At 47.4% G+C, this 23828-nt stretch overlaps 1 protein-coding gene across 1 annotated transcript in view; it reads right to left on the bottom strand.

The window, feature by feature from the left end:
* SLC10A7 (solute carrier family 10 member 7) overlaps positions 1 to 16716 on the bottom strand; it is a 205552-nt gene extending 188836 nt beyond the window's left edge. Inside the window, exon 1 of the mRNA XM_088447969.1 lies at positions 16082 to 16716. Coding sequence (XP_088304095.1) covers positions 16082 to 16181 — 100 coding nt within the window. The 5' untranslated portion in view covers positions 16182 to 16716. The remainder of the gene's footprint in view (positions 1 to 16081) is intronic.
* Positions 16717 to 23828: the final 7112 nt, after the last annotated feature.

Raw genomic sequence — 23828 nt, 5'->3', positions numbered from 1 at the left:
TTTCAGATGAATTGCTCTAAAAGCTCAATAAAAGGGTGAAATTATGAAGGACAGGTATGTGGAGGTGTATATGATGTGGGACAGGTATGTGGAGGTGTAAATGATGTGGGACAGGTATGTGGAGGTGTAAATGATGAGGGACAGGTATGTGGAGGTGTAAATGATGAGGGACAGGTATGTGGAGGTGTATATGAGGGACAGGTATGTGGAGGTGTATATGATGTGGAACATGTATGGTGAGGTGTAAATGATATGGAACAGGTATGTGGAGGTGTATATGATGAGGGACAGGTATGTGGAGGTGTATATGATGTGGGACAGGTATGTGGAGGTGTAAATAATGTGGGACAGGTATGTGGAGGTGTATATGATGAGGGACAGGTATGTGGAGGTGTATATGATGTGGGACAGGTATGTGGAGGTGTAAATGATGTGGGACAGGTACGTGGAGGTGTATATGATGTGGGACAGGTATGTGGAGGTGTAAATTATGTAAGAAATATATGTGGAGGTGTATATGATGTGGGACAGCTAATGTGGAGTTGTAAATGATGAGGGACAGGTATGTGGAGGTGTAAATGATGTGGGACAGGTACGTGGAGGTGTAAATGATGTGGGACAGGTACGTGGAGGTGTATATGTGGGACAGGTACATGGAGGTGTAAATGATGAGGGACAGGTATGTGGAGGTGTAAATGATGAGGGACAGGTATGTGGAGGTGTATATGATGTGGGACAGGTATGTGGAGGTGTATATGATGTGGGACAGGTATGTGGAGGTGTATATGATGTGGGACATGTATGGTGAGGTGTAAATGATGTGGGACAGGTATGTGGAGGTGTATATGATGAGGGACAGGTATGTGGTGGTGTATATGATGTGGGACAGGTATGTGGAGGTGTAAATGATGTGGGACAGGTATGTGGAGGTGTATATGATGAGGGACACGTATGTGGAGGTGACACGTATGGTGACTGACAGCACGCCCCCTTTGGTGGGCGTGCCGGGGGCGTGCCTGCCAGACGGAGGCGTTCCCAAGGGAACGCCTACCGTCTGAAGCCGGCCCCACTGACATCACTAGTGATGTCAGTGGGAGTGATTTTGGCTCTGATAGAGCCAAAATCACTCCTGGCCTTGCGGTTGAAAAATCCAACCGCAGGCTTTTGTTCGCAGTTTCGATGGTCCCGATGGTCATGACCATCGCGACCATCATCCTGCACGCTCGTATATGCTGTGGGTGGTGACCCACAGCTATACGAGCGTCCAGGAGGACGCTCCATATTAATGGAGGTGGGCCCTGATTCAGAGCGAGCGCTCTGGTCAGAGCGTCCGGCTCTGAATCAGGGCCTTAGTCCGACTTTTACAAACCTGTATAAAAACACTGCAAAATCACTGTATAAGCATTTTCCTGTACCCCAAAATGTTAGAAATACTTTAAATTTGATTAAAACACTTGCTTCCTATCATTTTTCAACCATTACTAAAAATTGCAAAAAACAGATATTTTACAGTGGTGTTGCGGACGCAGGTGTGTCAGGCCAACAAAACGCTGTTTAAAGGGCGTGCATAATTAGCTAAGTAGCGTCATTCTACACGTCACCTGCATGTGTTTCAGCCAGCACTGATCACAGTGCTTGCGGCGGGGTAAGGCTACCTCAAGGCCTGCGAGCATCTCTGATGGCTCTCGATGTTACCGATTAAACCTACAATTCCCGGAGATGACGTGTGTTGCGAGTGGAAAGGGGGAGTCTTTATACACTAGAGAGAACTCAGTGCCGTAGCTCGCTAAGACATAGAGGACGTCCTTACGCCACACAGTGCGAGCGCTTAATTTAAATATCCGGACTCTTTTTGCCACCAGCGGCCACATCTTGCGATCAGGTCTGAATTGAGCAATGTGCGCAGCCAGACTGTGCAAGGAAGGTTGGCAGAGTCCACGTTTCAGTTGGCACCATTTTGATTAACAAAACTTTAGTACGTATATTTAATCAAATGGCATAAAATATATTTCCTAAATACCATTTACTGGAAAATTTGTAAATACTCATAAAACTGGAAGACTCAAAATTACTATTAGGCAGAACACAAACAATACTGAGCACTGTGATCAGGACTTCCATATGGGAGTTGAGTCGATCGAAACATCGCTAAGTGTGTACCTAGATTTAACCTGGGTAGATACTTCATCATCCAATCCAACCTCAGAAAATCCAGTTGGTCAGACTCTGGTAAAGAGTTTGCTTTCAAGACCTCTGGTTCCATCCAATCTTGGTTCTCAGACTATGGGCCTGATTCAGAGCCGGTCGCTATTTGGGGTCGTTCGTTCAACAAAAAGGGGTGGCTATTCAAATTAACCGTTCGCTCTTTGCGGTCTGTTGACGCCTCTATGTCTGAACGAGCGAACAAAACTTGCAGTTGTAATTTTGAAAAAGACGCCCCCTGGCCGCTCGCATCATACGTCATGTCCGCTATTTATTAGATTAATCAAGTACATCGAACAGCGTATGAACTGTTCGCTATTCTTGGGGCTGGTGTTTGCTACCACAAATTTGCGAGCAGTTCTGGCTATAAAATAACCCAGTGACGTGGTCAATGACGCTCCAGTATTAATTATGCACACCCTTAAAACGCCCGTTTTGACCTTTAAGCACGCCTGCGTTCTGATTTCCACTCCCCGTTTTCAAGCCCCTTCCCCTGTTACCACCCACATACGCCTCCTCCTGTCACTCATATTAGCAGGCATTCGCTATTTAGCGAACAAACGATTTTTGGCCGCACTGACTGGTTCGCGCATGCGTATAACGATCCGTACGCATGCGCAGTTGGGCAAACATCGCTCAGAGCGAACGAGCGGCCGCTTACGAGCGGCTCTGAATCAGGCCCTATATTACATTGGCAGAGTTTAAAAAGTCTGAGCGTTTACTGCTAAACTCTCACATTTTCTAAACTCTCACCCTAATACATTTGGCCCATAGGGGCATATTCAATTAGGTGCGAAAAATCCCGTACTTTTCGTCGACATTGCCGATTTTGCATGCAGAAAAGTATTGCGCTCGTCCCCGCTTATCCCCGTATTTAATTCCAAATCAGCTAAAACGGAAGCCGGCGAATTCTAAACCAGCGAAAAGTGCTGTCAGATTTGGGGAAATCAGCCTCACACGCCCCAAAAGATGCACCGACATTGGGGATCACTATAGATAACCCCAAACAGGGCATCTATAGGGGTACTTAAATACTCTCAATAGCTGCTATTTAGCGTCTTTGCACAAGTGGTGAAGAATTGCATTTTGCAGTTTTTTATGGTGAAAATAAGTAGTCCCAGCAAAATTTGGGTACCTGAAAATGGGTGCAAGCATATTTTTAAGTTGCTAATGTGAAGTGTTTAAAAATGTTAAAAATCCACCTGCCGGAAGCACCTGCAAACTTGAAAACATCTGGGGCATACTTGGGGACCCCCCTGGAGTCTATTTTGCTAGTTTTTAAGTTTGTCCCCAAACTTTGGACTTTTACGCCCCCAAAATGAAAGTACTTTGTTGGGGTGATCTAATGAATTTTTTATACTTTTTTGTAGCAGTTTACCTTTGGGGAACTGTCCCAAGGGTGCAGGGGGGTTCCCGCAGCTTTACACCCCAGAACCCCAATTGTGGACTTTCTTTTGACTCCTATTCATAGGCTAATCTGTTTCGCAGGATCCATTGCATCGAGTTTCCGCACCGGCAAAAAGTCTCCGGAAATGATACGGAGGAAACTTATCGCATGGCAAAATGACGTCACTCGCGATGCCGTTTTCTGCGAAAAAGTTTTTCGCACCTAATTGAATACGGCCCATAGTCTCAGATCAGCAACAGTTCAAACTATTTTATGTTATAAACTAGGCCTACTGGACTAAAATATAGTAGGTATATTAAATATTTTCCGTAATGTGGACATAAACCTAAAGTCAGAAGGTGACTGTCCTATGTATACTGTATGTTATGAAATAAATTGTTTTCATGCTTTAAACTAGTTAATATACGAATAACTGGGTATTTTATAAAATAACTTATTTCGCTAAGGTGTAAAAACGGATTTTGGTACTCATCATTAAATCCGTTTCTCAGAATTCAGCAGGGGACACTGGAGTGACACTCATGGGGTATAGACGGGTGTAGAGTGGAGCCGGCACTTTAAGAACTTAAACCTGTGACTGGCTCCTCCCACTCTATGCCCCCACACATCCCCAGGTAAAGAAAGGAGTCCGACAAACGGATATTAGATAACCCCCCCCGAGAGGGAGGAGAAAACCAGTCACAACAAGAAACCTCTGAAGAACAACAAACACACTAGAAAACAAGTTATAACAGCGCAGGGAGGGGGCCCAGTGTCCCTTGCAGAATTTCGGAGAAACAAATTTAACGGTGAGTACCAAAATCCTGTGTTTTCTCCTACATCATCCCAAAGCTACAGCTACGGGAGGGAATGCGCTGCGACACCTACAAAACAGAATGGCCAAAGTGAGACTCAGAGGCCGCAAAGGTGTCAAACCGGTAGAACCTCACAAAAGTGTGTGCGCCAGACCACATGGCCGCCCAACACAACTGTGCGATAGAAACCCCCTGGCAGCCGCCCAGGAGGGCCCAACGGAGCAAGTAGAATGCGCAGAAATGGATACTGGCGGAGTTCGAGACGCAGGCAAATAAGTCAACGTGCCAGAGTCTGCTTAGAGGCAGGCCAACCACATTTGGCTGTATCGTAGAGGTTGAACAGAGTATCAGACTTCCTCAATGGAGGAAGCACGATCCACAAATCCTTAAAGCAAACACCACATCCAGGAAGCATGAAGAAGGAGAGTCCGGAGAAAAGACCGGCACCGCAATGGGCTGGTTAATGTGGAAGGCGGAAACCACCTTTGGCAAAAACCAGACTTCGTACGAAGCTCCGCGGAAAACCAAGTATGGCGCATGGCAGGAAAGGGCGCCCAGCTCAGGCACCCGGGGCCAGTAAAAGTACCATCTTCCACGACAAAAACTTCAAATCAACAGAGGCTCAAAAACCGCCGATTGAAGTAAGTATAGAACCAAGGGGAGATCCCAAGGCGCTGTCGGGGGTACAAAGGGAGTCTGAACCCGAAGGACCCCCTGTAGGAAGGTTTGAACCTCCGGAAGCAAGGCTAGCTTGCGTTGAAGTAAAATTGACAGAGCAGAAACTTAAACCTTCAGGGACCCCAACCGAAGGCCAGCATCCAGGCTCGCCTGCAAAAATAAAAAACGTCCCAGGCGAAAGAGGTTGTAGGAAAACCCAGTTTTTCGCACCAAAACACATAGGACTTCCAGATCTGAGGATAGTGGGCTGAAGTAACAGGCTTCCTAGCCTGCAGAATGGTCAGAATGACCGCCCACGGAATTCCCCTGCACCTCAAAAACGCAGACTCAGCAACCACGCCATTAAACGCATTCACTGTAAGGCCTGGTGACGGAACGGACCCTATTGGAGGAGGTCTTGCCGCAGAGGAAACGGCCATGGTTCGTCTATCAGGAGCATCTGGAGGTGGGAGTACCAGCTTCTGCGGGCCAGTCCGGGGCCACCAGGGTGACGGTGGCTTTCTCCCTCTTTATGCGCTTGAGCAGCCAAGGAAGGAGAGGATTGCCACCCACAGCTAATGCGCGCGGCCATGATGATGGTCACGATGGTCATGACCATCACGACCATCGGGCTTGCGACGAGACCCTTGTGGTAGGGTCTCGTGGCCGCAAGCCCCAGAGAGCTTTTCGGCTCAACCAGAGCCGAAAGCTCTCCCACTGACATCACTTATGATGTCAGTGGGGCCGCCCCCAAACGGTAGGCATTCCCATGGGAACGCCTCCGTCTGGGCAGCCAGCCCCCCCGACCCGCCCACCAAAGGGGGCGTGCTGTCACTAAACATCGACAGCACGCTCCCTTTGGTGCGAGACCCGGAGGAATGGAGTGCCCGTCGCTATCCGGGTCTCGCGCATTCACGCAAGACGGAGCCGGCTCCGTCGTGCGCATGAGCTCTGGGCCACCATCGACCTGGTTGCGAGCGCTCAGCGCTTGCGACTGGGTCTGAATCAAGCCCTAAGTTATTGGCCATGTGCTGCCACAATGCACATCCCCTAGAATTACAGTCGCTATTTCTTCTTACGCATCTCTATGGGACAGAACACTGGTGACGTTGATGGCCGCAATAATGATACATTTCTTCAGAGAAGCCAAAATAACAATTAAAGTACCCATTGTGACCACTTACATATTGTTTTAAAGAATGCATTATATCAAATATATGTATTCTATGTTCAAAGTTCTCTATTACAGCTGGGTGGTGCTAATGTGTTGCCCATGTAAAACATATTTAAGAAATTGTTGAATCCATTTTACCAACATTACAAGTGTGTCTATGTGACTATTTGCAGATTAAAGCCGTTTCCAAAGTACATACTGTAAAATGCAGTGTAACAAGTAGAACATGTTTGCTTAGTTTACAATTTTTAAAATGTTTGATGTTACTTTTCTATTCAGGGAGGTGCGTCTCCTGCAAAGGTTTGTGTTTATGGTATCACATACACCAGTGTTTCCCAAACTCAGGGCCTGATTCAGAGCTGAACGCTCTGACCAGAGCGCTCGCTCTGAATCAGGGCCCTCCTCCCTGAAAATGGAGCGTCCTCTTGGACGCTCGCATAGCTGTGGGTGACCACCCACAGCATATGCGAGCGTCCATGATGATGGTCGCGATGGTCTTGAATATCGCGACCATCGGGCTTGCGACGGAGACCCTGCGGTAGGGTCTCGCTGCCGCAAGCCCAGGAGTGATTTTGGCTCTATCAGAGCCAAAATCACTCCCACTGACATTACTAGTGATGTCAGTGGGGCCAGCTTCAGACGGTAGGCGTTCCCATGGGAACGCCTCCGTCAGGCAGGCACGCCCCCGTCATGCCCACCAAAGGGGGCGTGCTGTCAATCAACATCGGCAGCACGCCCCCTTTGGTGCGAGACCCGGAGCGATGGAGAGCCCGTTGCTCGCCGGGTCTCGCGCATGCGCACGACAGAGCTCCCTCCGTCGTGCGCATGCGCAGTGGGGGAACATCGACCCGCCTGCGAGCGTACTGCCGCTCACGAGCGGGTCTGAATGACCCCCTCAGTCCTCAAGGCACCCTAAAGCTGGCCATACATCAGACCAACTTCTCTGCATACTTGGTTGATCTGCCTTACTAAAGCAATGCTCCATACACATAACCAACGTCTCTCCACCTTGTGATATCACAGATGTAAGCAGAATGATCCCGTGCCAAACCCAGTCAGAATACAATACAGCTTGTTGTAATCCACATCTAAATACCTTCTCAAACAACACAATTTTATTTAGCATATAACTGCCTCTTTCCAAACACCTTAAGCTGTTTACACACTAGGCCGATGGGTTGACCATTCGCCCAACTGGTCGAACTATCCGACGATTAGTAAATGCATACACACTTACTAATCATTTGCCCACAGTGCCGGGCTTCATGTCACAACTAGGTGAGCATTTAAATGTGCCCGCCTAGTTGAGCTGTCAACTCATCGGCGGGTCCCTGCACCATGTGTACAGATATTTCGGCCATCTGCTGTGCGGTCGATCTGACATGTCTGTGAACGACGTCTTTCACAGACATATTTGGTGTACACATCTGCCAATTTAATATAGATATATCAGACATTCAATGGAACGGCCGATATATCCATCAGTGTGTAACCAGCTTTATACCTTTTCCACTGGCCAAAATACCCGGGTTATTGCACTGTCAACCTTGGTAGTGGTTCAGTGGAAAAGGCTCCTAGGAAAAAATCCCAGGCATTTCTTCCCGGGTCTCGCCTCAAGCAGGGTTTTACGTGGATAAAACCCTGGTCAGGCTCAGTTGAAACGGGTAACCCGGGTCTTCCGACCCAGGACCAGTTTACAGCATGCTGATTGGGTGCTATTCGGAAGCTGCCTGTGACAACTGTCACCGGGGAAGGAGAGATTAGAGCCTCCCTGCATAGTCCGGACCGTTTCGGTTTTTACCCCATCCCCGCTTCATACAGGGAGGCTGTAATCTCTCCCTGCCTGTCTACCCGGTGACAGCTGTGACATCACACAGCCTCCCAGAAAAGACACTCCCCCCTCCCGTTGACACCGATCTGCTCCGTTCTGGCGTTCAGAGGACATCTGGAGTTTCCGGCGCTTGGTGATGACATCTACAAGCACCGCCACTGCACCCATGTGCAGTGTGAAAGGTGCCGCAGTGGGAATGAGGTAAAGAACAGTGTTCCAAATCCCGGGACAGACTATTTGGTGGAATATGGGTATTAGAAAGCTCCACAATACAATGAATACATGCATATGACCTGGAGTGCATTGACTGTAAACAAAGGCTTGGTCATTTCACATTAGACATTTTGCTAGGTCAGGATAACTACTGTCTCACTACCTAGGTCACAGAAGAAGGAAATGCCTTATGCAATAAAACACTCTTCCTAATACATTCCTATAAATGCAAAGTCTATACATTAATAAATGCATTTTCCGGTGCATGAAGTATAACATGTTAGTACACATCATTACATATACATTTACAGTACATGGCATCTGGCGTAGATAGTTCATATGAATACTATGAAAATGGCGTTGCAACAGAAGGGATTAACCCCTGTAGGCCGTGACCATGTAGGCAAGGTTCCCGGGCCAAATGGGGATTTCAGTGGGTGTTCCTGGGAAGCAACATGGAGGTGGTTAGCGGGCAGGTGCGGGCTTGTTGCAGGTACTGAGACAGGTGGCCATATTCAGAGGATGGAGCTCAGGGAGCATTGCCTTAATTGAAGATAACAATAAAACACAGTTGAAGGTCTCAAACATAATTCGGAATCCTGTCGCATACAGTTGGTCAAAGGGTAAAAGTAATTTTGGTCGCCACACTATCCCACCTTGTAGCAGTAACAGCTCCAAAATCCAGGATTGCCCCAAAAAGTCAAGCCATGGTCAACAGCAGCAATTGCGGTCAGAGGCATTATTTCAGAGTTGGGAATAGAGTAAAAGGTGCCTATCCATTAGGCGACCTGAACGTCTAGCGTTCAGACCTTCAGGTCGCCGAGGTGCGGTGTCCGCACTGAACATCAGTCAGTGAAGGAGCCCGACCTCCTATCTCTGAGCATGCCAAACTTGCCAAGCGTCGTTACGTTGACGGGCATGTTCGGTAGATAGTTGGGACGGCAAGGACCCAGCGTGCACGCACATCGCTAGTCCTTGCCGGCTATCCATTACCCGACTTTGTGAACAATGCGACCAAAACCTCCTGGTTTTGGTCGGATTGTTCACAAAGTCGGGTAATGGATAGGCCCCTTAAGATAGCAACTTGACTTGCTCTATGTGCCTGGACAAACCATGTTGCAATACAAGGGGTGCAAATGCATACATTTTTTGCATGTGGGGTAAATACTGGCTGCTTTTGCATGTAGCCCACAAACTCTACACAGCTTTATTACACTGCAATTTAGATTTCAGTTTGGACACACTTCTCCCAACTCTAAATCTCTGAACATTTTACATCTGCCCCACCTACAGTGCAGCATGGGTTTACCAAGATGCACAGTCACTTGCTCTACATAGTATCTTACTCTATTCCCAAAGATGAATCAGGCCCCGAGTCTGTGAGTCTCCAATAAGGGAGGACAATGCTGGATTGGGCCAAAATGGGTTATACTGAAAGCGTGCTTGTGCAAACATTGGCCCTGATTCAGAGCCGGACGCTCTGACAGAGCGCTCGCTCTGAATCAGGGACGTCCCTCCTCCTTTTTGGAGCGGCCTCCTGGCCGCTCGCATAGCTGTGGGTGACCACCCACAGCTATAGCGAGCGGCCCAAATGATGGTCGCGATGGTCAAGACCATCGCGACCATCGGGCTTGCGACGGAGACCCTGCAGTAGGGTCTCGCTGCCGCAAGCCCTGGAGTGCTTTTGGCTCTATCGGCCCCACTGACACTAGTGATGTCAGTGGGGCCGGCCCCAGACGGTAGGCGTTCCCAGACGGTAGGCGTTCCCATGGGAACGCCTCCGTCTGGGCAGCCACGCCCATCGACAGCACGCCCCCTTTGGTGCGAGACCCATAACGTCGGCTTGGTCATCGTTATTCGGGTCTTGCACATGAGCACAGCAGAGCCGCCTCCGTCGTGCGCATGCGCACTTGGGCAACATCGACCCGCTTGCGAGCGGGTCTGAATCACGCCCAGTGTCTCCTGAAGAACTGCATTCCTTCAAATGTGCCAAATGAGACGTCTCAGGTCTGGCAGCGCCATGCCACCTGCCACCTGATTTCAGCAGATTGTTTTTAAATGAATTTGAGCCCATACACAAATGAGGAAATGTACCTATTTATTTTACAGAACAGGTGGGAAGGTAGAAAGACTGTAGACTGTTAAAGGATATAGAGAAACTTCTGTTTAATTATAATTTTCTAAATGTTTAATCCACTCATAACAGACAATGGCAATGGTTTCCAAGCATGTATTATGTATACTTTCATTGAGAGGCATATTCAATTAAGCACAAGATCCAGTGCTGAGCCATGTATGATGTGACGGGATGTGCACTTCTGGATAATACGGTACAATAAAACTAACCGAATCTGCCACATAAAGGTGCAAGCAAAAACAAACAATGTTTACAGTACCATAATATCTCTAAACTCTCGTACCCTCACATTGGACGGGAACTCGCTACTAGCCAATTATCTTATTTCATTTTAAGACTGCAGGAAGGGTTCTTCACTCTAATTAACAGAACACTGTACAGTACGGCTCTCATTGCAACTGGTAAAACAACCTCCAAGAGTTATAAGCTACAGGGTCAAGTTTATCTTAAGTAACATTTACTTCTAAACTTCTCCAGGCAAAATCAGGCATGTCAGGTAGGATAAGTATCTCCCAAGCTGTGGGTGTTCTACGCATACCAGTGGGTATAGGTTTTACAACAATTGTAAATGATTACAAATCTGCTGTCCTCAGGAACAAGTATATGTTATTAAACAGCATTTATGGTCTAATTGAATGCAAGGTCAGCACTAGGGATGTGCCTCCTTACAATCTCTACCTACGTCACTAGGCATCCATTCATCTGCAGAGATACAAATACTGTCAGCCATTCATGCTGCATCAGGAAACAAGCCGAGGTAACTAATGCCTCAAGCTCTTTCAATTAAGATGCTGTGGAAAATGTTTTAGTGAAATTGACTTTGCACAAGAGACAAGCTGAACAATACAGGGAGGATAGATTCCTGCATGTTTCTATACTTGCAGCACGATCACTTTACTTAAAGGAGTACAAAAAATAAAACTGACTTTATAGGAAAGAACTCAAGTGCCTTCATAATCATTTATTGGAAAGTGTCAGAAGTAGCTTCAAGTTACCCACTTGTCATAAAGAGAGAATTACTGCCCTCTGCATTCTTTTCAGGATGAATTAGCCCCAGAAATAAGTAGCATCGCTACATGACAACTTGCATTGCAAATGTGTTGGATTCTCGACTGAAGAATGAGGAGGACAAACAGCTTCCCATTCTGCCAACATTATAAGGAAAATAAGTCATAGGAATATTTGTAGTTTAGTTTCTTTTGGCAAGTACACAATAATAGATTTACCAGCGTTTAGCTGTCACACCGCAGGGAGTTATGGTGCGTACACACTGGCCGATCAGGAAGGACAGTATGATTACGACATTGTAATCGTACAGTCGTTCCTGATCCCCTGTAGTGCCTACTCTGAACGATCAATCGTTCAGTGTAGGCTCCCTCCCTCATCACTGAACACGCACAATTTGTCGTTATCAACAGATTGTGCTGCATGTTCAGGCGATGGACAATGTTGGAAACAACCAGCGGGAGCACGCATTGCTGGTTGTTCCAGTCATTATAGTGCACGATTTGTGCACAATCACTGAGCGATTACACGATTACGATGTCGTAATCGTGCAGTCGCTCAATAATATCGGCCAGTGTGCACGCACCATTAGTCTCCGTTACCTGATCCATCTGTGTTTCCCAAGTGCCAAGAGCCCAAGGTCTACTCTGCTGCAAACATCTCCACGCGGCTCCCACATTTGCGATACATGGGCGCGCCATCTTGGTGCTGCTCACCTGACTGCCTTCAGCCAACCAGAATCAAGCTACCCTGTTTATGTTCCCTCTCAGCCTATCAGCACAAGGAGCACCCTATTTAAATCTGAATTTGCACTGTGTGCAGTGCCAGAACAAATTCTCTTCATAGAGACATTCTCTTCATGGCTCAGTTTGCCTCTGCGTGTGCTCCAGCATCTGTCTCCGCTAGCCATTATACACAGCAAGACGGTGTCATCTGTCTCCAGCTGTCCGCTATAGTCTACTAGGTCAAGTCACCTGTTTCCAGCGCTCCGACATAGTCCACGAAGACTAGTCATCTGTATCCAGCTATCCACTTTTATCTGCTTGGACAACTCACCTGTCACTGTCTCCCATAGTCCGCAAGGGCTAATCATCGGTCTGCGGCTGTCTGCAATAGTCTGCAGGGACAAGTAACCTGCCTCCGTTTAAACGCTCCCAATACCAGACCAAGACCTCTGGTCCAATCACTATAAGAACCTAACCCAGTCATCAGCTTCCACTGCCTCCAGCCGTCCAGTCAGGTACCCACACCTGCTCCGCATTCTGGGCCTGATTCAGACCCGCTCGCGAGCGCTGAGCGCTCGCAAGCGGGTCGATGTTGGCCCAGTGTGCATGCACGTGACGGAGGTGGCTCCAGCGTGTGCATGCGCGAGACCCAGATAGCGATGGACAAACCGTCGCTCTGGGTCTCGTACCAAAGGGGGCATGCTGTCGATGTTGAGTGACAGCACGCCCCCTTTGGTGGGCGGGGCGGAGGCGTGGCTGCCCAGACAGAGGCGTTCCCATGGGAACGCCTACCGTCTGGGTCCGGCCCCACTGACATCACAAGTGATGTCAGTGGGTGGACTTCTTGCTCTGTAAGAGCAAGAAGTCCACTGGAACTTGCGGCAACGAGACCCTACCACAAGGGTCTCGTCGCAAGTCTGATGGTCGCGATGGTCTTGACCATTGCGACCATCATCCTGGCCGCTCGCACTAACTGTGGGTGGTCACCCACAGCTATGCGAGCGGCCAGGAGGCCGCTCTAAAAAAACAATAGGCGGGCACCGATTCAGAGCGAGTGCTCTGAAAGAGCGCCCGGCTCTGAATCAGGCCCTCTGTCCCTCATCCATCCTTCAAGTAGTCAATCTGCATGAGGAAGAGTCCCATTAACCCTCCCAAGCTTCATCCACTCTCCATTCAAGAAAGTCAGACTAGGGTTCCCGACCCAAATCAACAGAATCCCAGAAGTGCGACATAGCAATGTACCGGTGTGAACTTGTTCAACTATTAAATAAAGAATATATGGAAAAAAAGAAACTCCATAATGGCCAACTATAACTCCTCCTGCGGTCATCAACTTCAGAAGACAAGGCCTCAAAATGGAACCCATTCGTTACAATTAACCCAAACACACTTACTAAGTTATTCATGTCCACGTACATTGCAGCAGTGTTAGTTTTCTGAAAGCTGGCTGCTCAATACACTGTGGGCCTCATTCAGACCCGCTTGCTAGATGCAGCCGCTCGCTTCCAGCATATGGAAATTCAGCTAAGTGACGTCAAGGCAGCCGCTCGCACGGCAAGGCATAAGCACGCCCACTATGTCTTGGCGAGTGATCACTTTGTGTTTACAGACGCCCACCAGCCTGTCTTTAGCCACCCACTAGCATACGTCATCTCCAGGAAGCATATACAGCCATTGACCGACACCTGCCGCAAGCACTTCAGTGTATTATTCAACCAGGTGACATGTAGTATGACGCTGCCTGTTAATTATGCACGCCCCAGAAACGGCGTGAAAACACTCTGACACGCCTGCGTCCGCAACTCCACTCCCCCGTCACTACTGGCCTGCTCCCGTTACCACGTACAAACGGCCTCTCCCATCACTCATCCCACTGGGCTGTCTTTTCAGGGCGACGAGCACATTCCGTTCGCTCGGATTAGTTTGCGCATGCGCACTGCGAACTACATGCATGCACACATTAGTGAACATCGTCCGCAGCGAGCGGCCGCTTGCTAGAGAGCAGGTCTGAATCAGGTTCTGTGTTTAATGCAAATGAAACACATTAGGAGAGAATTCAATGCACTGCGATGTGCCAGTGGTCATCGCCTCAATGCCCTGCTGCACACATATTGGCCATTTACGGCATAGCCGACATTGCAAGTTTTTCCACACACTTCTATGGGGTGCAAGAGAAAATGTGCAATTCTGGCAGGCGCAAAGCGCCATTCTGAAACGGCACACCGCATCCATCCCACTGAATTGAATTGCCCCAATTGGCGCAGATTCAATTATGCTGCATGTTTTTAGGACAGTTACAGTAGCCAGATTCTGCTTGCAGCTGCATACAGTAGGTTGCGAGCAGAATCGGCCTTGACAAGGCTCAACACACAAAGCCAACGGAAGTCGTTCAAGTGGCTTGTGCACAATTGATGTCAATGAATTCATTTCAAATTACCTTTTGAACCCAAGTAACACAACCACATGAGAAGAGCATTTGTAGTTGACATGCGGTTCCACTGCCATCTGAACTCACGTCTTTAAACACAAATCGTATGTCAGCAGATATCTGGGCTTTGTACAGTGTTATTACTGTAACTTTTCTGTGCTGATTAAACTAACAAACTTACTAATTTATATCCAGTAATATTGTCATTTTAATTTTCAATAAACCATTATTACTTGATCTGGTAGGTGCTACCTAGAAGATGTTCAATATACAGGTTGAGTCTCCCATATCCAAAATGCTTGGGACCAGGAGTATTTTGGATATCGGAATATTCCGTATTTTGGATATGTGCATACCATAATGAAATATATTGGGAATGGTACCCAAATCTAAACTCAGAATGCATTTATGTGTTATATACACCTTTTACACACAGCCTGCAGGTAATTTTATACAATATTTTCAATAATTTTGTGGCTCAAACAAAGTTTGTGCACATACGTGAAGTCAGTCAGCATGACAATGCTGGCACCGGGATCCCGACATGGGTCTATTGCTACGTACAGCATTTTCACAGTACAGGTATTATAACTTTAAACATGCCGCTTACTAGCATAATTACAGTAATAAACTGTAATGTCAATGACTATTAGAGTTGCAAAAGTGATCATTTAAAATGTTGATTACAGATCATAAAAAAAGAAACTGAACGTTTTATCCATTTAAAAATAAACCACCATTCAACTGGTGACTCCACAAATGTGTATTTAATAAAATAAATACAAATTCCTATAAAATGCTCCTTTAGGATTTTGGGAAATCCTTTAATCTCTCTCCCCAATTTGTAAATACAGATCAACTGGTGAAGAGATCGATAACAAGTAACACGAGTAGTAAGCATACCTAAAGCCTATATTAATGGTAATAAATATGACAATAAATGAATGGTGCATACACTATATAGTGACAATCTAGATGCCCATGACTGTGCAGTGAGAGGAAACTCCTGTGAGGCAGTGTGACTTCTGTGATGGGAAAGTTGCAGATGTGGTGACCAGTATATACTGTATGCTGCAGGAAGTGGGTAAGTAGCACTCAGGTTGTACGTATGTAACTGGTGCCTGAAGTCGGGCAGTAAGTATCCTATTGGAGACCCAGGACACGGAAGTGCCAATGCCCTGGTGTGCAACGTGTCACTAAATACACAGAATATACGTGTACCTCAGTGATGGGTCAGTTACATCCAATATGCCCATTATCCCTCTACCTAGGTTATATGGCAGTCACTGTTACAGGACAGTAAACTGGATGTCTTAGCCAGTGATCTTGCCAGGTTACTCCCCATCATACAGCATGCCGCATAGTGCGGATGATCGGAGTTGTAGTCCAAGATCACTACACTACTCTGTAGCCTAACCACTGATAGCTAGATCCTGTCACAGCACCAAAAATACGAATATAATACAGTAACATTCCACATGTATGCAGCATGTAGCAGGAGACTTACCCGATTTCTCCCCTATGGAGGGCTGCCATTTAGCGGCTGTTATCACCAGTATGATACCGAGAATAAACCACTCTTTCCTCAGCCTCTCCAGTAGGCCCATCCTTCTGCTCTCTCCCTGCTATGGAATAAAACGTGGGAGTTCCGGGCAACCTGACACGTACTTGGCTGCTACATACATACAGCACGTCCGATCTCCCAGGTAAATAGCGCACAGAGGTTTGGCACAAGCGATCAATTCATTTCAGCAGCAGCTGCAGCAGGGCAGTGCTGGCACTGAGAGGTGAGGAAGTCTCCCAGAGCGCCGCCATCATTACCACGCAGCCTCGAATACTGACGCAAGTGAGTTACTCCAGGCTCTTCGCGGTACAGGCAATGGCCGGAGTCATCCAGTAAAAGGCTAGAATGATTGTGAGATGAGGGGTCTGAGGATGGAACGTTCGGACAATGAGGTGAACAGTGGAACGTTCCAGTGTGGCTCTAGCTTGTGACTGATTAGAGGGGCAGTAGCGCGGGCTGCTGTCCTCTCCCAGCTGCCCCTAGATACACATATGTCTCCTCAGGACGCCCTCCACGTTGTGTATACTCAGTAGGTGCAGCTCTCTGACGAACGCTGCCGGGTCTGATAGTTTACAGTGTTTCTTCTGACGTTACAGCAGGAGGAGGGAGCTAGTAACTGAGCTGTGTGTGTAGTTCCAGCTCTGTCAGACTTCCCTATACATCCCTGTCATCAGCCCCTTGGGCCATGGAACGCAGACAATGACCTCTTGACTTCATCAAATAGGCTAATTATAAATGTTCTCATTTGAAGTAAGTCACAAAACCATAGGAATTATCAGTCATCCAGTTCTACTATAACTGTAATAAAATTGTAATTATTTTTAAGTAAAAGTGCATAAATCCAGTCATGTAGGAGCTAACAACTATTCTTTTGTCCCCTAGATTGGCTCAAATAAAAAATCAAATCTGTGGGGGCATTCAGTTGCCTACAAGGTTCTATCAGAGCGCTATAATGTAACCTGGAATATTGACAGGAAAACTTAATTCCTATTTGCTCGCACCCAGTGGCGTAACTAAGGTATTTGGGCACTAATTTATTAATGATCGCACTTGCAATGCAATCTGGGCATGCCAGTACCACCCATGATCGCATTGCAAGATGCGATCACAGCGTCGGGATGTATTATCTGGCACATGCAGGGAGAAGGGCTCCGAAAAGAGCAAGTCTCTGCAATGTGCCGGAGAGCTGCCGCACATGCACAGTCCCCCTGACTGCACATGTGTGGTGTGTAGCCTATAGGTTACAGCAGCTAATACCATCTTTAGATGGCATTAGCTGCGGGGGCCAATATCCGGAATGCATCGCATTCCGGATATTGGTAAATCTGGCAGCATCGCACCCCCTCCTGGAAACCTATTGGGGATGCGGCTGCCTGCAGTAATGGAGAGATCGCTGCAGGTATCAGAGATACCTGCTGCGGTCCCTCCTTAATACATCCGGGTCATAATAAATATTTGTTGTTAACCGCTTTTGGGGACATAGCCACAAATATAGAATGGTAAATGGGCCCCTTGGAGCCCAGGGCAAGATGAAAAAGACCCCTGACCCCCCCCCCCCCAGTATGTGTGCATGTCAAAAAAGAGGGCGTGGCCACATGGCATAAGGGTGCGTGTCAACATGATATTCCACCATTTCTCGTCACCCTGGGACCATATGTACCTTAATGCCCCTAGTAGTAGTGCTCCTCATGCAATGCCCACTGTAGTAGTGCCCCTTATGCAATGTTCCCAGTAGCAGTGCCCATTATGCAGTTCCCCCTGTTGTAGTGCCCATTATGCAGTGTCCCCCCCTTATACAGTGCCCCTTACATATGACACACAAAACACGATACTTACCCGAATCCCTGCGCCTGCTGCCGTTCGCTTCTCCCGCTCGGCACTATGGTAGAGACGTCATGACGTCCTTTACCCACTACGGGAGCCGGAAGGCAGAACTCATGAGTGAGCTCCAGCCCGGCTCCGGCCCTGGGTGCAGTAGCCAGTGAGAGTCTGTCTGACTTTCATTGGCTGCTAAAACAAGCATACTTTGAATACGATGCATCCTGCCACTGATTGCATGCATAGCGGCGTTTATTAATGCTGTATGCATGAAGATTTGTGGTTAACACCACAAAACGAGTCGAGGGGGTAACTGGAAGGGATCCTCTTGGATTCCTCTCGGGGAAGTATCCGAAGCTGATAGGCTTCTATTAGGCAACTCCATCTATAGATGGTGTTGCCTATCGGGAACAAGCTCTGGAAAGTTTTGCTTTCCAGAGCTTGATGTATATGGAGGAATGCAGTCAAATCTCCAAAAATAGCATTTTCTGAGGTTTGACTGCATTTTTGGGGATAATGCATCCTGCCCATATTGTGAGATTCTGATGGAACTTCATTGTAAATTGAATCTACGCCTTTAAATTTGGGTCAGTTTGTGAATGTCTGTTGACCTAATTTATGAATCAAAGTGGATGCTCGGCATAAACTATCTTGGGGCCTGATTCACTACTGATCGCAACTGCGAATTCAATAGCAATTACGTACGCAATTCAAATGCTATAGTATGCTAATCCATTGCGATCGATATGCCGCCGCAACGCAACATAAGGACGCCCACTTTACCTTACACACATCCGTAATCTTTAGCAAGACTGCGAAACCATTGAGTACCATCGCAGCCTCACGCACACATGCACAAGTTCTGACTTTACTCAGAAATTGCTAACTTCATCACACTCTATGAGTCCTCAAGCTGCGTAAGGCATCGCAGTGGATAATTTATGCGCGCCCCTGCAACGGTGTTCAAACGCATAGGCACGCCTGCGTTTCTCTGACTCCCCCCGTCACCACCCACAAACAGCACTTCCTGTCAATCACTCTGCGATGGATCTGCATACTCACTGCGATCCCGATCGCAGCTGCCGGCATGCACACTGCGATGCTTGCGCAGAACGCAACAATTGACCGATTGCGTGCGGAATCGTAGTTGCGATCGGTAGTGAATCAGGTAGTCCCTGCACCACCACATGTACACACACATTCACACTGGGGTTCATTTTTGTCAGGAGCCTATTAACCTACCAGTATATTTTTGGATTGAGGGAGGAAATCTGAGAAAACCCACACAAGCATGGGAAGAATATACAAACTCCACAGTTTTATGGCCATTGTGGGAAGCAAAGCCAAGACCTCAATGCGGTAAGGCACTAAAGCTAACCATTACACCAACATTGCTCAAACAGGTGTCTGTTGACATTTCAGAGGTCATTGAAGCTGATCTATGTGAAGTTTCTGTTACTGTGACTGAAGGACTAGCTAACTCTGGGAATTGGATGTAGACTCTACTCCTGGTTTTAACTTTTACAAAGTAACTAGATAACCTTTTACCCAGGTCATTCCTTAACAACATGAGTTGGCAGTCCCTTCAGTACCCCAACCTCTACCTTTTCCACCGTGCATCCTTGAGCCATGGGGATGCCCTTCTTCTGGACTCTGAGTAGTGCATTATACATTCTCTGGTTCGTCAATAGGCAGAACTTGGGAACTAAAGATATGAATGCCCCTGAGTGACGTAGTCCGTGACGAACTTCTCCATATAGCTAGATTAGCTGCAGATGACTCTTCATATTTTTTTGTGTGGACTTTCTCATAGCAGCCACTACATCTATCAGTTATACCACTTCTCCTGCACCATGGACCTGCTTCAAATCTGTCTCCTGGTGACAGACAACTAGGGTGTTGCTGCTCTGGCACCCTGAAACTTCACTACCTTTGACATTTTGGACACACCCATTGTAAATGCCCTTGCTGATGACAGTGTAGCATTGGCGAGTCTCATGAAGTCTGATGTCGTTTCAGAGGTGGATGGAATATCAACACTAATGCTCTGGGACATCAATGAGGCTTCAGTATTGTGCTCTGGTTTGTCCAAGTTGTACTCCTCCATCCAGGGTGGTTAGAAAAAAAAATAATCCGCCAAGTGAGCTGCTTGCTCTGGGGTTTTCAGATTATGGTAGAGACCCATTCTTTAATATCTTGATCCAGCTGCTAAGCAACTTCTCCAAAAGGTATTTGATTGGCGTGGCTGTGGTAGCCTGTTACCCAGCATAACGGGCCAATAGTCCTTTTTTTTTCTGGATGTAGTGCATAGTACACTTCTAGTTCTTCTCCTGTAAGACTTTGACCTACTCTGAGTCCCTCTACTCACTATACCATCGACGGTGGTTGTTGCCCTAAGGAAAAAAGGGTAATAAATCTTGCTCCAAACTTGTTTCAGCCAAAAGCGATGTGTCTTGATACAGAATTAAATGGACATTGTACACTCAGATACGCCAAATGTTAATCAGTTGGAGAATATGGAACAAAATCATATAAAAATTGTATTAGAAAATTATACTTGATTGATAGTCACTGTAGCACACCCTGAGTGCAGGTTCAAAGCATGCAGGTGAATGACCCACAGAGAACTAAGGGCCTGATTCAGAGCCGGACGCTATTTGCGGTCGTTCGTTCTGAAAAAAGGGGTGGCTAGTCAACTGAACCGTTCGCTCTTTGCGGTCTGTTCACGCCTCTATGTCTGAACGAGCGAACAAAACTTGCAGTTGTTTTTTTGGAAACTACGCCCTCTGGCCGCTCGCATCCTACGTCATGTCCGCTATTTATTAGATTAATCGAGTACATCGACCAGCGTATGAACTGCTCGCTATTCTTGTGGTTGGTTTTTCCTACCGCAATCTTGCGAGCAGTTCTGACTATAAAATAACCCAGTGACGTGGTCAATGACGCTGCTGTATTAATTATGCACACCCATAAAACGCCCATTTTGACTTTTAAGCACGCCTGCGTTCGGATCTCCACTCCCCGTTTTCAAGCACCTTCCCCTGTTACCACCCACATACGCCTCCTCCTGTCACTCAAAATAGCAGGCATTCGCTATTTAGCGAACAAAAGATTTTCGGCCGCACTGACTGGTTCACGCATGCGTATTACGATCCGTACGCATGCGCAGTTGGGCTAACATCGCTCGGAACGAACGGGCGGCCGCTTACGAGCGGCTCTGAATCAGGCCCTAACTCCGCAAAGGTAATAATAAAAAATCTTCTCAATCACAAGTGTGCAAACCACAAAGTAGCAGAATGCTTACTTTAAACCTACATAAACATGGTGCTTCATAAACATTGTAAAGGTTTTTTTAAACACAAATCCTACTTTCCTTATATGTTACACCTTAGGATTCTGTGTTATTTATGATGCTTACACCAAGGCTTCTAATCAGCAAGAACATGCACATCTGAGTTTCTTTTCCTCCATTTAAATGATCAATGTAGTATAGAGCTCATACAAAAAAAGTAAAAGATCACTTATGGTGTAGATTCCTTTTAAAATGCTTTAATATCACAATTTATGAATATAAAAACAGAAATGGCATCCGTACCAGAAAGATGAAAATATACTGGATCAGCATGGAACAGCACAAAGATGAAAACCCGGGTATTTCTATACTTGCAGCTGCTCACGATCCGCTGGTATTGGATAAACCAAAGTTCATCCAGTCACTTAACCGACATGTTTTGACACCTGGGTGTCTTCCACAAGGTGGTTGTTTCCGTGTTCGAGCGCTAATGGACCCCTCAGGGCTATCCAATTAGCCCCGAAGTTCGGCCCGACGTCGTGGTGAGGCTGAAATGAATTGCAGGCTGAGGTGAATTTCAGGCTGAATTGTCCAGAGGAAATGTAAGTGGAGGCAGGGTACAGCTGACACAGGTTCTCAGGCAAGGGGAAGGTAATGGAGGGTGCAGGGTAGTCCAGCGGGGTTGGAGCAGACAAGCAGGCAGGCAGGTAGCGTATCATAGGAAAACAGGCGGTGAGCACAGGGAACTCTCTCAGCTAAGCTGAGAAACACATTGCACTGGCAATGTAAGGGAGCTCTGAACTCCCTTAAATCCCCAGTGCACAGCTGTGACTGGTCAGAGAGGAGCATGTGACAGGATAGGGGGACTAGGTCACATGACCGGAGGCAAGATGGCGGCGCCCATGCCAGAGCGGAACGGAAGCACCATCAGGCCTAACCAGACCAGAGTGACAGTATGCCCACACAGGGCTACGCACAGCCAATGCATCCCGCCAGGCACCAGTGCCACCGCCAGACGCCCCTTGTCATAGCGTCCTCACAGGTATCACCCGCCGACCGCCATGCTGAGAAACCCCGGTCGTGACATGATGTGTCCTGAAAAGTTATCACCAAAAAGTGCAGTTTTTTCACCAGCACAATGGCGAAAACACATAGGTTTGTGCACTTATCACGGATCCTGTTTGTTTGCCTGAAACTAATAGGATAGATGTCAGGGCTGGGGACTCAGGGCTGCTCAATAGAGGCTCAGGTACTTGCTCACTGATAGTACAGTAGGTTTGCAGTAGAATTGGTCATATATAAGTCCTCCTCATAGATGGAATAAGCAACAGGACACTATACGTGGGTGTTATCCGATAGCAAGGACTAAGAGCAGCACTTGTGGTAGGCACTGGGCTGGACTACGACCGGAGTGGATCCGGACTTGGAGAACACACTGGTAAATGAAGGAGGCCATACACTGGTGCTGTAGTGAGACCAGACTTGGAGAATGCACTTATGCTGTAGTGAGACCGGACTTGGAGAATGCACTTATGCTGTACTGACACCAGACTTGGAGAATACACTGGAGTTGGAATGTAGCCAGACTTGGAGAATACACTGGAGCCGGAATCGTCAGAGTGACTAGAGCAACTAGCATGGGAGCTCGAAACAAAGCATGTATCAACGACGAAGTTCAGGCACTGTGAGGAGAGGGGCTTTATACCTCACCGGGATTGACTAATGTCGGGATTGGCTGATGCCTACTTGGATACCCATTGGAGACTTAGCCATGACCTTGCTAATATCCCTTTTACACCGTAGCTAAAACCCGGGTTTTTGAAGGGTTAACCCGGGCAGCTCCCTGGTGTAAAAGGGGAGAGAGTTGGATCGCCGGGTCGAGTGACCGGGCAGTCCAACCCAGATAACTAGCAGGGTTTAACACGGGCCTAGCCCGTGAAACCCTGCTGTGAGAACAGCGCACTCCGGGTCACGATGACCTGGAGTGCGCTGCTAGCCGGCCGATTGGTCCGGCTTCTGTGGCACTTGGAGATGACGTCATCTCCAAGCGACCACTTTCACTCCGCAAAAGCCGGGTCTATGCAGACCCGACTGCGGTGTGAGCGGCGCTGACTCGGGAATATCCCGAGTCAGCGCCGGCAAAATTCCGGGTCTGATCCGGATAGGAACTTTGTTCCAACTCCGGGTCAGACCCGGAATTTAGGTGGAAAAGGGGTATTAGTGTCCGAAGCCGGACCCTGTATTTAGGGTAAGGGTTTGAGTTCCACTCAATTAGTCCCAAGGACAGACAGGGAGCGTTCCAGGTGTTACTGACCTCTCTCAAGGCACCAGGCATTTACTGCATGGGTCTCACCATGAGTAGACCTCTGATTCAGCCACTGCTATTCTGCTACGACCCATCAGCCCAGTCCATGGGTCGTGACTAGAATCTCAAAACCCTAAACATGACAATGACCATGTCGACATTATCAATGTCAAAATATATCAAACCCTATTCAACAATTAGGAGATCTCTAGATAAATAATTAACGATCCTAACAATGGAGTTATGGCTATTTGTAATCAAGCTGTGGTCTTGGA

Source organism: Taudactylus pleione, unplaced genomic scaffold, assembly GCF_031769625.1.
Source record: "Taudactylus pleione unplaced genomic scaffold, aTauple2 ptg000021l, whole genome shotgun sequence".
Classification (NCBI taxonomy): domain Eukaryota; kingdom Metazoa; phylum Chordata; class Amphibia; order Anura; family Myobatrachidae; genus Taudactylus; species Taudactylus pleione.
Note: the sequence above shows the minus strand (reverse complement) of the source record. Positions and strands in the feature narration are given on the sequence as shown.